Source organism: Trypanosoma brucei, chromosome 4 (assembly GCF_000210295.1).
Source record: "Trypanosoma brucei gambiense DAL972 chromosome 4, complete sequence".
NCBI lineage: Eukaryota > Euglenozoa > Kinetoplastea > Trypanosomatida > Trypanosomatidae > Trypanosoma > Trypanosoma brucei.
In genome coordinates, this window is record NC_026737.1 from 746,902 (window position 1) to 760,089 (window position 13,188).

The 13,188-nt window shown below is 48.8% G+C and overlaps 5 protein-coding genes across 5 annotated transcripts; all 5 read left to right on the forward strand.

Moving 5' to 3' along the window:
* Positions 1–236: 236 nt before the first annotated feature.
* TbgDal_IV2950 (mitochondrial DNA polymerase I protein A,putative) lies at positions 237–3,113 on the forward strand (the record flags this gene model as incomplete). The annotated part of the gene is made up of 1 exon (XM_011774581.1): positions 237–3,113. One exon carries the CDS (start codon positions 237–239, stop codon positions 3,111–3,113), a length of 2,877 nt encoding a protein of 958 aa, XP_011772883.1.
* A 1,395-nt stretch (positions 3,114–4,508) lies between these two features.
* Positions 4,509–4,874, forward strand: TbgDal_IV2960 (hypothetical protein, conserved; the record flags this gene model as incomplete). The annotated part of the gene is made up of 1 exon (XM_011774582.1): positions 4,509–4,874. The coding sequence occupies one exon, from the start codon at positions 4,509–4,511 to the stop codon at positions 4,872–4,874; it is 366 nt and encodes a 121-aa protein (XP_011772884.1).
* A 919-nt stretch (positions 4,875–5,793) lies between these two features.
* Positions 5,794–6,795, forward strand: TbgDal_IV2970 (chaperone protein DNAj, putative; the record flags this gene model as incomplete). Its single annotated transcript, XM_011774583.1, has 1 exon — positions 5,794–6,795. One exon carries the CDS (start codon positions 5,794–5,796, stop codon positions 6,793–6,795), a length of 1,002 nt encoding a protein of 333 aa, XP_011772885.1.
* Positions 6,796–7,787: 992 nt separating this feature from the next.
* TbgDal_IV2980 (hypothetical protein, conserved) lies at positions 7,788–8,612 on the forward strand (the record flags this gene model as incomplete). Its single annotated transcript, XM_011774584.1, has 1 exon — positions 7,788–8,612. One exon carries the CDS (start codon positions 7,788–7,790, stop codon positions 8,610–8,612), a length of 825 nt encoding a protein of 274 aa, XP_011772886.1.
* A 378-nt stretch (positions 8,613–8,990) lies between these two features.
* On the forward strand, positions 8,991–12,860 carry TbgDal_IV2990 (hypothetical protein, conserved; the record flags this gene model as incomplete). Its single annotated transcript, XM_011774585.1, has 1 exon — positions 8,991–12,860. One exon carries the CDS (start codon positions 8,991–8,993, stop codon positions 12,858–12,860), a length of 3,870 nt encoding a protein of 1,289 aa, XP_011772887.1.
* Positions 12,861–13,188: the final 328 nt, after the last annotated feature.

Below are 13,188 nucleotides of genomic sequence, written 5' to 3' on the forward strand. Positions count from 1 at the left end.
GGGTGTTTGGGTTAGGGTGACTTTCTGTTGATTTCCAAATCATGTCTTCTCGTTTGCTTGATGTACGTGTAGTTACAAACTGCGGGACCAAGCATATGGTCATAAGGCGCAGCCCATCATCCACATTTGCTTCAGGTATTTGCTTATTTGCCGTGAAAATCAAGCACAATCGTTCTCTCTTATTGTCCCTAACGCTCGTTGTTCATTTTTGTAGTGTCCTCTTATACACATAAAAAATGTCGTTACATGGTCATCCGTACCAACGCTACGTCTCCGTGAAGCTGACACATTTCCAACAGGGGGATGAAAATGACGGACCTACGAAGAGCGGTGGCGTGGAGTCGGGTAGCAATAGGGAGAAGTGGCGAGCGTTTGGTGTCGATATAGGAGTCAACCTGGCTTCAGCCACGTCTCAGAGCTCATGCACAAGCAGCTCCACGCAGTCGCAGATGGTAAACGATGCTTCAATCACCAAAACGGCGAGTGTCCAGGAGTCGCTTCGTCAGCAGTTGGCGGTGTTGACGTCGCGTGTCGGACAAACAAGAGAACAAATATTCAACGCAGTGCGTTTAAAAGAGAAGACAAGCAGCAAAAGCACAAGCAATACATGTACACCTAGCTCCGTAACAACGGACACAGAAATTATTGGTGGTGGTTCTGCTCCCCCCTCGCAAAAGCGGGTTCCCGGTAAGGACGGCTTATCCAAAGACAGCGCGAAGAACAAGCGATCAGCTACAAGTGACAACAATATTGTTTTGAACAAGGGGGCGGGAAGCACCGCAACCCATCAGCAGCAAGAAGCAGGGCAACAAATATCTGAAAAGAAGACAAAAACGAGGGCCCGTAAGTCCTCCACATTATCTGATGCTGAAGCAACGGTAACGTCGCGGCACTCAAGTAAATGTGCAACTCAGAGGACATTGTTCAAATTGCCTGTGGACCCTGCAACGTCTCCGCAGCGTGGGCTGCAGGTGGCATTCAAGGAAGAGTTGGATGGTAGCGCATTGTTCAATGATGCACGCGATACCCTCAACGACCCTAATCGTTTCCAGGTACCCACGATATTTGTTGGCTTTGCAACGCGCGAAGGGCAGACGAACTTCACCATTTCCTCCTCTTCGCGCGGAAAAGTGCACTTCATGCGCGGCGTTAACCCTGAGTTAAGCCATCTCGAGGTGAGTTTCCTCGTCGTACGGTGGAAAGACGATGTAATTGTCTACTCTGCGGCTGTTGGTTTGGAGTTACTTGTGCGAGTTGCTGAAGAACTTCCGGGTGTTGAAATTGTTACATTCAACGCCCCCTGCCTCTTGCTTCCACTGTTGTCCTACAAACAGGGTAAGTTCTTTACCTCGTGCGTGTCTGATGTCCGCCTCATGACGTGGATGCTTGAGCCATCAGCGGACACAGCCGAGTTTGCGGACTATGACAAGCTCCTTCAATCGTACCAGCAGCAAATAGGGCTCCCGGCAGGGCTCAACGCCGCGGAATGCAAAGGCAGTAAAGAGGCCGTTAGCCACCGCGTGTTTTACATGGAGCCGCTCTACCGAATGCTCTACGGTAGGCTGGGATCTCATGGATTGTTACCAGCCTTTCTCAAGCAGGAGAAGCGCATCTCCATCATGTGTGCGGCGATGAAACTGAACGGCTTTTACGTGAATTTGGTGGAGGTGGACGGTTTCAAGGCGCGCTGCGCAGAAAAAATGGAGAAGCTGCGAAGTGAGGCTCGCAGTATGATCCCCTCTATGACGAACTTTAACATACAGAGCGCAGACGACTGCAGGGTTGCGCTGTATGAGGTGCTGAAGCTCGGCCCAAACCTTGTGTCGAAGGGCACTGAAGGGTCCACAGAGAACAATTCCCTCATATTAACGAGAGGTGGTAAGTTGTCTACGTCAGAAGAAACCCTGAGGATTCTAGCACGGCACCACGAGTTCCCACGCATATTAATCGCGTATCGGAAGTTGGCGAAGCTTTTACAGACGTACGTCGTTGGATTTATGGAGATGGCGATTCCCATTGAAGAAGGTGATGGAGAATTCACAGACTTCAGCATCACTGAACAAGGCAAGGAAGCAATACCGAACGCATCCGACCGTCACAAAGCGAAGTGGGCGAAACTGCACCCCAATTTGGTGCAGGAAGGTACCGAAACGGGGCGGCTGACATCTGTGGAGCCCAACATGCAGGCCCTACCGCGGTCCACGCAACTTGTAGCAACCCACGAGAAAAATAACACTAACGATGCCGACTCTGAAAATGGCAACTACGAAAACATCAACGGTGATGTTAACGCTGCCGATGCTGGAGGAAACGAGAGCGATGGCCCCGTGCAAGAGAAGGAGGTGAGTTTCATACGCCGCTGTTTAGGGGCGCCCGACGGGTATTCGTTGGTCTCGCTGGACTATGAACAGGTAGAGCTACGAGTGTTGGCACATCTATCGGGCGATTCAGCTCTTATCAATGTTCTCACGAAATCTGGAGACATCCACCGCTCGATTGCTGAGATTATATTCCGCAAAACAAGCGTTACCGGCGAGGAACGAAGCCTTGCCAAAAAAGTGGTGTTCGGTATACTCTACGGTGCGGGACCGCGCGGACTGGCGCAACAAATGGGCGTGTCTGTGGAGCAGGCGCTGCGTGTGTCTTCACTCTTTAAATCATGTTTTCCCACCGTTGACGCGTACCAGCGGCGCATCATTGATCAGTGTCGAAGTGACGGTTCCGTGCGAACGCTGAGCGGCCGTGTCCGATCTATACCTGACATAAACGATCGCGTGCTTACGAAACGCTCCCATGCGGAACGTCAGGCCTTCAACACCGTCGTGCAGGGAAGTGCCGCGGATGTGATGAAGTTGGGCATGATCGCCGTGGAGCGTGAGGTGCTGCAACCCCATGCACCTGATGTTCGGTTGCTCCTACAGGTTCACGATGAAATTATCTTATCCGTCCCCAACCACATGCTCCACAGCATCGTGCCGGCTGCAATGCATGCCTTCGCACATCCTATTTCACTGCTGGTGCCGCTGCTTGTCACAACAAAAGTCGGGCGGCTGTTAGGTGATTTGGAGGAATGGACAGTGGATCATGCACTAGGACTGCGGGTGCCGAGTTGAAGCATTGTGATAAAAGGCAGCAAGTGGCTTAGTAGCGTAGAGAAAGGATAGTGGAGGTTCCATAATAGCCGTAAATAAATCGGTTTTAGGAAACAGAAACACACAGAAGGCAATCGATAGAAGCGAGATATTGCAACAACTTCCCCTCTCTAGGTCGTGCATTCCCTTTCCCTCTAGGTAAGTGTGTGGTTTGGCTATCTATCGCTATTCGCTCTTTCTTTTTTTTTTACATCTTTGCTTCATCTTCACTGAGATGATCCCTTCCTTTATATTTTCACCCTCGTTGCTCTTCCATGAGGGCGTCGCACTAGTGTTTGTTTGGCACTATGTTGCATAATATGAATGGTTGCAGAGTTTCTTGGCATGTGTTGGCGAGGTAACAATTCAGTGGTGAGGGCTGAAGAAGAGTCGTCCTTCCATTTGTTAATTGTGCCTCGCTTACTGCGTTATTTTGCTCTTCCTTTTCGCTCTTTTGGTGCTTCTTTTTTCGAAAAAAAAAAATTTCATTTCATACGCTCACTTGCCATTCACCTGTGTAGATGTGTATATGAATCACCACTATTTCTATTTGTCATATCGATAATAACTCCTAAGAATGCGCAATGAGTAGTCACGGTGTACAGAAAGTCAAAAGTCAGCGGATGCCGCGCTGAACTGCCTTTCTTAACCTGCTGCTCTGCGCAATTTTTTCTTTTTCTTTTTTGCCTCCATAGTTTCTGAACTGTAGCTTCGCTATAGTTGCATCAGAGTAGGGATGTTACTTGCGGAAATTTAAATATAAAGGAAAAAACAAGAAAAAAAAGAGAGAATTTATTGCTTGGAGTTATATTTCTTATATATGTTTTTCATAGCAACAGTAATATGCACTGGCTTACAGGAAAAAAAAAGAGAGAGAGAGACAAGAGGAAAAACATCTCAGAAAGTTTATGTCCGAGGTATTGGAAAAAAAAAAAAGAAAGGTAGGAAGAAGGGCACGTACGCATGAAAACAGAAAAGAAAAGAAAACTTTTTTTGCCAGCTTCCACCGCCAGATATTAACTTTTGTCAATATATTACTGTCATCACGTATACTTTCTTATTATTGACGACAGCTGGGTCCTCTCTTGTTAATGCTCATGTTGTCTTATCTTCGTTCGGTTGGTTGGGTGCATTTGGTACTTTAAAAAAAAAAAAGGAAAGAGAAGCGAGAAATCATGTGAGGAGGAAAGAAGTCCTGTGGCCATGTCCAAAACAATATTCTTTATTGCGGGAGTCTGCACCTCCTTTCAAGAAGTACATTTTTCTTCTTGCTTACATTTGTTAATCCAGTAAGTGCAAGCCGTCAAGGGGTGAGAGGAGTGGCACGTACATATATATTATATATATATATATATATATAATAGCGGAAAGATTCTCATGAATGCGCGCGATGAACTGGTAGAGCAACTTTCTATTGCCCTTTCAGATATTGAGCAGCTCCAACCCTGCACCGACACTGCATTAGACGCCGAGTTACTTGGCGCTGTAGCGGATTACATTGAGTCAGGTGTGAATGCCGAAGCAACGCTGAAACGACTGCGCGGTACCCTCGCACAAGTGGCAAAAAAAGGGAGTGTACCGCAGGCCCCGGTACAGGTCAAAAAGGAAAGCGAGGGCGAAGAAAAAGAGATGAATGGAAACGGTGCTGTTAGCGTCCCCGTGCTCACAGCAGAGGAATTAGGAAGACAACGGGCACAGCTCATTTTGAGAGATATTCTGAAAGAACGGTATGCCAGACATTAGGGTTAGGGTTACGGTGTGTGGAATACGGAAAAGAGGTGGTGATTGAGACTCATAACGCAGCAATAGTGCGGATGTAGTGAACATACGTATATGTATATATGTTTGTATATATATATATATATATCAGGCTACATCACAGTTGTTTGGGTTCCGTATTTGTATCAAACCCCCATGCAAAAGCTTGCCGTACGGGTGGGATGCAACGTATATTCGCCGTGACCAGGAACCGCATCAACTCGTAGTTGGGGTGGCAGTGTACGGCATTCTCGTGAAATGTGGCGACAGTTGAAGTGAGTGGAAGCATGGAACATCTTGAAGCATTAAGGTATCGTGGTAGCTGCAGTAACCTTTCCTCCTTGATATACGATTGCGTGTTTGTGGCGCCTTGCAGAAATTTAAAAAAAAAAAAACTGTTGTTAATACCTCCTCGGGTTTGGCGAAAGGCCTGCAAACCTTAGCACTGTGAAAACGAAGTGTGTCGTTCGATCAACCCAAGCAATGATCTCACATACCGTCTTGTGCTGTAAGGAGGTTGAAGGACTTCGTTAATTGTGGACCTCAATGTCGAAACCAGGCCATGTCTTTAAGACTCTGCGTTGCAGTTGGTGCAGTTATTTATCATTATTTTTTCGGTTGTTGGGTTGTTCCATTCCGTTGGTGATGTCACCGATTTCCCTTTATTGTGCGGAGAAATGGCAGGTGAAGCTCATGATGAACTGCAAGGGAACATTATGTTCTAATCTTCTCTCCGTCAGGTGGTGCTCCCGTACTATTGTGTTGTCACTGCCATTACTTTCCCCCTTAAGTCCTTAACGCTGTGGCTGCCCTTCCTTCCTTCAAAAATAATAATAATAATAATAAATCATTTCTCCTCTTTGACCCTTAACCCAATAATGTGAATCACTCAATAGCGTGTGGCATGACAACATATGGTCACCGTCCTGAACACATGTTGCACGCATGGCGTACATTAGGCCTCCGCGCGAATCCCACATACGAGGAGATACGCGCTGCTTACCGTAGACTTGCTTTCGCCACTCACCCCGATCGCTCAAATGAGCCTGGCACGAAGGAACGCTTCCAAAAGTTGCAAGCGGCTTACGAAGCAGCAGTGGAGAATTGCAGACGTATGGCAGCCTTAGGAGGGTACAGGCTTAGTGGTGATGCTGCAAACTTTGACTGGCGGGCTGAGGTTGCTCGTGTGCGGGAAGCGTGGGCGCGGAAACACGGTTTAGGGTCAGATGCTGCGGAAGAAGAGGAAGAGGAAACCACGGCAAGAAAAAAAAGGCAGCAGACTAAAACAGCAGCGAAAGGAACAAAAACGGCAAAGCCGGCGTCGGCGTCGGCGGCACCGGATTTCTCCGGGACAAACTCCCCCACCCCAGCGAGGGGCCGCAAGAAGGCCTCACCACGAAACAGCAGGCGACAACAGAAACGTGGGAGCGCGACGACTTCACGCTGGTCGAAGCCTGTTGCAAACAAAAAGGGTAAGCCGAAACCGCCCTTTACTCTCTTTTCTTCGCCACGTAGTCCCCCGCCACCCGCAAGCAGAGGTGCTGATGGAGTGGTGGGAGAAAATAAGTCGTTAAACACCTCTCGAGCGGGTTCCCCCGGCGCCACAACATCGCACACATCAGAGAGGCGCGCACAAGTCGTGAGGAGGCGCCGTCGCTGTTTCCTGTCAAATGAGGACAAAATGATTTGCCGTCTAATGGCGGTTGAGGCAGCGCGGCGCTTAGCGTTGTACGTTTTTGAAGGGGCAACACGACGAATCATATCACAAATGCTCGCAGAAGTGCGAATTCGCTGTGCTATAAAGCAATTTGAGGATCTGGCATGGAAAAAATTAGTCAAATACGTGCAGCTTGGACCTAACGACGCCCTTGTGCGTCACAAGGGTAAGCGGCGAATTGTGGCATAGAGCGCCGTTTGAGCGTGTGATTGGGGTTATCTGACGCAACTTTCTTTTTATTTCTTACGTGTCTTCCCCTAAGCACACACACACACGCACACAAACCTTCTCCCAGCTGTGTCTGTTTCCGGATAGTGGGGAGGGAAAAAAGAGTGGCTCTGTCAATCTGATTTGAATAACGCCTCTATCGAGGATTTGGCATGGCCTCATCCGAAGCTGCGGGAGGTTCGTACGGCGCTGTTTCACGGATGCCGCGGAAGGGCGATCCATAGAGGAACGCATATTGTTCCTTTTTTTTTTTCCTCCTCCTCCCCTTTATATTGTGTCCCGTTTGTCCCCTTATCACCTCTCATAATAGTTGTAGTGTTCTTGTTTGCAAATGCATCCCGTTCCGACGTGTGTCTTAGGCAAAGGAAAGATGCTGTGTGGAAATGTGAATTGGTATCGTCAAGTAACTGCGGTACTGCAGATAAGTTTCGTGGCATTAGTCTTGTTCATAATCCTTTTTTTTCTTTTCATTCGTTGACGAGAATTAAGAGAGGGAGTTGGGAAGAGCGGCTCATCAGTCCGAAGAGTAAAAAATTAGCGTATTTCATCGCTTACATAAGGTGGCCACATAGATGAGTAAATAGACGTGGTAGCGCCTGTCAGTGGGTATATAGTGTCTTCGTTTCTTAAGGGGGTAAACATCTCCGTAATATTTATCCTACTTCAAGAGGAGGAACTCTCTAACCCCCTTATACAAACAAGAATGAAAGAGGGAAAGAATAAGAGAGAAAGAGAGAGAGAGAGAGTGTGTGTGTGTGTGTGTGTGATGGAAAGGGGGTTGAGCCCCATTTTGTGACTCGCAAGTCTCGTTTCACCGTTTGTGTTTTTTTTTTTCCTCTGCTGCCGGGTTTACAACCACAATTACCACGTACACCTCGTCCCCAGCTGTGGTTGTGGCTCCCTACTTCACCATCTTCCCCCCCCCATACATACACTTGTATTCGTTGTATGTTATGTTCTTATTAACTTTTATTGTTCCTGTGTTGGCGGAAACGGCTGCATACATGTATAAACATGAAATCCCTTCGTATCTTCCTTCTTTGCATCTCTACCACCTGAAAGACACCATCACCGTCTCCGCTGTGTTCATTAGGTGGTGTGTCTCAGTAGCGGCAGAAATGGGGCTCGTGCACAGTGACTCGCAGCCGTCTGCATGGAGCTCACACATAAATTGGTTTAAGTCCTTTGGTTTCGGTGCCTCTCAAGATGATGATATCTTGGGCTCACCAGTCAGTAGAGGTGAACTGCAGGCCGCGGAACAAATACAGACGGAGTTTACCAGCCTCGACCACGAGGCGGAGTACGTCAATGAAAGGCTACGAAGGTGTGAGGAGGCATTAGTGGCAGTGTTGGAAAAAGAGAAAATTCTGAGTCAAGGTGTGGAAGCGATCATGATGGAGATGCATGACTATACTGCTGCGGGAGGGTCCGAGTGGAGCGAAAGTGACCTGGAGAGGTTTCGTGAAAATCAACAAAGTGTTGACTCGGTGTTGAAGATACTCGAAGAGATCCGGGAGAAAAGGGAACACCTGCAGCAGCGTATCTTCAAAACAGAAGTTTACTCACGGCTCTTGGAGGCAGAGCGGAAGGAAGCGGAGAAGACGTTGGATGCCGTGAGGAGAAGTGTGGGGGATCGCACAGGATACATCGCCGTGGAGGGAGGAAATGAAAGTGCTTTGGTCATCCCACCCGCACCACTGGTTGTGAGTATTGTTGAAGAATTTAGGAACGAGGTGGTGAATGAGGAGCCGTCAAGCACGCTGGCGTCATTAATCTGATTGCTACTTGCTATGCGCCGTCAGGCGGGGGTGTGCACGCGGACACCTCTGTGATCGTTTGGTGTGTAAGTGGTGTAAATCCATCATTCGTGATTTGTTGGGTTACAAGTACTGGGTTACCCGGAATCTTCCCTGCTGTATCCGGGAAAGTTTTGCTTTACCTATCTGTATATTTACATGAGGATATATATATATATATATATACGTGTAGGCAAGTGTGTGTGTGTGTGTGTGTCGTTTTATTGGGGAACTGAAGGGTGGTCACTTCGTTATGCAATCTAATCGTAGACATCAACATTGGTCTTCTCTTCTTTATTACTTATAAAAAGAAGCACCTGTAGCGCGCCGTTTCCTGTTGGGCGGATATACGGCAGAGGAATGTCTCTTTCCCTGAATTGTAGGGATGATTCACTAACTCCTGTTCCAAGAAGCTCTGGGGAGACTGCAAGTAATGTGTACACAGTTGAGCAGTACACAAAACTTCTTTCCAAATACGAGGCGGCTCGGCGTCACATTGCTCAACTAGAGGGAAAGGTGGCATTACTACGGCAACAGTCAAATAGTGGGGGTGATAAACAACCTCTCTCACCCAGGTCACAAGGCTACGGATGTGGGACGGAATACACTCCATCTAGGGAGGAGTTTCAGCAAGTAATAGATTGGAACAAGGAACTTGTCAGTACCGTGGAGACGCAACGGTGCGAATTGGTGAGAATGGATACCGAAAATAAATTGCAGGTGGTTATGTTGAACGATGAGCTGAAGAGGCTGCAGGAGACGTGTGCTCGGCTTCAGCAGGAGAATGACAGACTGAAGTCAAGTGTTGTTGACGACATTCTTCAACGGCGTCGCAAAGCTCGCGCGGAGCTGGCAACAGAAAGGTCCAGACGCATTTGTGTTGTCCGGGCTGCCGGTAGAGGCCGACTGGAGCAGCTTGAAGGGGTACTGATGGCGTCACATGACGACATGTATTTCCAACCTCGCTTCGACTCGTTAAGGCTCCCGTTGCATGATGCAACTTTCGTCGTTCACACTGTGGCCAGTGTAACGTATCCCCTCCGAGGGACAGAGGGTTTTACCATGGGTGTGTACCATGAACTTTTGAAGGACCTCGCGGTGAAGCACAACGGCCATCACGTTTGCTTCGAAGGACACCTTCAGGTGTTTGTCTTTTATTGTGCAACTCACGCCCTGAGGTTTGCGGGGGAGTGTCACTCGGCCCTTCTGAAAGTTGACTGGCCAGCGCGCACAATAAAGATCCCTCACTTTGCACCCGTCACGGACTTTGGTGAATTGATTTACAGTGGCCCACGCATTCACACGTGCCTGTACACGTGCAGCCCGGGGGTGGAAGTAGATCCAATCACTGGCTCCTGGTTGTACTACGGAAAGGAAGTTCGTGATGCGTTGGTGACAACGCTTGAGGAAGCACCAGTCGGCGAAATTGTAGCCAACAAAAAGTGGTGTTCAATGTTCTCGAGGGAGCACGACATCACAAACGAGACGACCACCACGGATCATCTAACTATTCAATCCGTCCGAGCAAAATTAGGCGCCCAGTGGAGTATCGTGCCCGTAAACGATTCTCCCAATGAACTTTTCTGTTCCATTCTTCCCGCGTTCCTGGAACGGCGCCGTGGAATACCGCCGTACATGGTTGACCCAGTACCTCGTTTTGCGCGTAAAATAATAGATGTGAAGGAAGTTGTGCCTGACGTCATCGGGGTAATGAAGGGAGTCGGACCCGTGAGTTTGGCAGGGGCTACTCAGCAGGGACAACAACCCGCACCCGCCAATGGTTGGGTGGATCATCTCAACACCTTGTCCCCTAGTGAAGAGGGAGTAGGTGATAAGGTGCTCTCACTACTAATAATGAAGAACGAAAAGGATAGGGCTCAGCACGAGTGGCTTAAACTCCAGGAAGTAAGTGCCTATCATGAAAGAGTTGCCATGGAGGGAGAAGATCGATACATCCATCGATTTCGGCCGATTATGCCGGGGCAACCTTGTTTCGTATGCACGGTTGATATCGGCGAAAACGAGGCGTGGCAACAGGTCATTGGTGGAAAGCTAAGTGTTAATGAAAAGCTTGACTTACATGACCGGCTTCACTGTGAGGTAGTGGCGTGCGGAGATAGAAACGACGGACTCTACGTGAATGGAAACAGTCGCGATGTGGTGACATTTGCATTTCACCAGGCATGTCAGGCCCTTCGCTTCGCAGCCCAGGCGTATGCGTCTGTGAGCAAGTCGTGTGAACTAAAGAAAACAACAACGTGTATTGTACGAGCAGGGATCGCCGTGGGAGAGATTCATACGATAGGTCATGGTTCCAGTAGGGCATTGAAGGGCCGCACCAGTGATGATGGTGAAGCCGGTAACACTGGATCAGGAGGAAGGATGGGCAGCATGAGGTTATGCGCGGGGGTGGCGGTGACCCTGTCAGCCAAGTTGTGCGATATTGCCCGCGGCGGTGAAATTATTGCCTCGGCAGGTGTAGTAGACAGCTTCTACACAAAAAAGTCTAACGTCATAAGTGATGAATACAACATTCTACGCTACGGAGTGCGATTCCTCGGAGAGGGCTCAACCCTGACAGATATCTACTCTATTTTGCCCAAGGAATATGCCTACCGTCGCCAACAGCAAATGGGTGACAAACGCACGGTTCAGGGTGCTGGTGAGGAAAAAATGTGGCGCTCACAACGATCCGTGAAGGAAGAGCTGGTGTTTAAAAGCCCGCACATCCGGCGGGTGGATGTACAGCACATGTTAGTGGAAAAGCAGGGTTTTCTCGAACGCAACGAGGCAGCAATGATGGCGTCGCACGATGCGGCATGGCACGTCAGCGTCAGGCAGGCAATCCGTGTGCCATGGTTGTTTACGCAAACATCAAGAGATGCTACGAAAAAGAGAAAATTGGGCTTTCTTTTCTGCGCCGCTGCGGGTCTAAGCGCACTCTCCCGCTTAGTAACAAATGAGTTGTATAAAGAACTCTGTGGGCAGTATAACTCTACGGTGCAGGAGGTCGCATTGGCAAATGATGGATATGTTGTCAACACAGACTCCATTTCGTCGTATATCATTGCGTTCAATGATGCTTTCCGTGCGCTGGAAGCTGCACTGCAGATTGATAGTAAGTTGCTGGCGCTACAGTGGCCGGAGGAGATTCTTACACTGGCACCGACACTGCGCGTAAAAAGTGCTCGTACAGGCGCTCTTCTCTTTAGTGGAATTCGTGCAACGACGGTGGTGCATGCTTCTGACGGATACGAGTGGAATCGTGTACAATCTAGCACAGGGGAAGACAGTGGTATTGAAATTTCTGGCCCCGCAATCAGCACGTTGATGGACGTGTCATACAGAGCAATTGGTGGTGAATCTGCTCTAACTCAGGCTGCACACGAGTCTGTTGAGTCCTCGACACGGGGAAGGCTTCTTCTGAAGCAACTCGCCATGGAGGTGGCTGAAGATAACAACAGCAAGACAGAAGTCTTATACGCCCCGCGACACTTGCGGGAGCGGCTCAAACTGTTTAGCAGCGAACGAGCCACTTCACCGGCGCCGGCAGGGACCGACCGTAGGTCCAAAACCCCAAAAAGTGTCTGGACAAACAATCCTTTGCGGGGGGACTTGGTGTGGTGGATGAGAAGGAACGGTTTTGCTAGCCAGCTTCCCACAGTGCATGCAGCGCAGTGGGCAGCACCGCAAAAGCAACAATGTAGGAGCACTGATGCCATCATGTCAGAATATACAGAGCGAGTGGTCGATCACTTCAAACAGGAACTAGCAACAAACCTCTACATCACCTCTTGCGGAGAGTGTTTCTTCAACGTGGTAATTGGAGTGCTTGTTGCACTAAGCGGCTCTTTTGGAAACCTCTCGCCCAGTCGAAGAACAAGTCTCCCATCCAGAGCAAGCTCATCCGGGGCGTGTGCGTCATCACCATCAACCTGGGGTGTGCTGGATCCAGCGCTCACAATGAGTATGGGAAGTGAAGGATTATCAAGATCTAGTGGACGAAGGGACAATCGCCAATCGTCCCAGCAAAGCGCCGCAGACGAATGTGATGACCCTTATAAGTACACGCTTACCGTGTTAAATGAGACACTGAAGCACCTATTACAGCAGTCACATCGTGTATTGGGCATTAACGTGTCATTTTCTTTTAGCCCGATAAAACCGAACTCTCAAACCTTCAGTCCTTTGAGGGGTCGAAGGAATAAATTGCCCTTACTCAAGCGATAAGTAGAGAGGCGAACCGAGAGGGAAGGAAATTCGCACGCATGGGTGCCCAACACCCGTCTGAGTAAATATCAGTGCGCTACTGACGTTGTTGTCACGTATGGTTAATGCGTCGGTGATACGAGTAGGTGCACGCAGCCGATGAACAGCGGGCAGAACATATGTAAATTCGGCAAAAGAAGAAAATGTGAGTGGAAAGTTAGAACAAACTGACTAGATGGAAAGGGAGGGGGAGAGTGTATCCGTATGTATATTGAATAGCCGGTGTGTATATGTGACTCCCCTTCCTGTTCTTCACAAGCTTGAGAGACTCATTTTTCCCACATATACA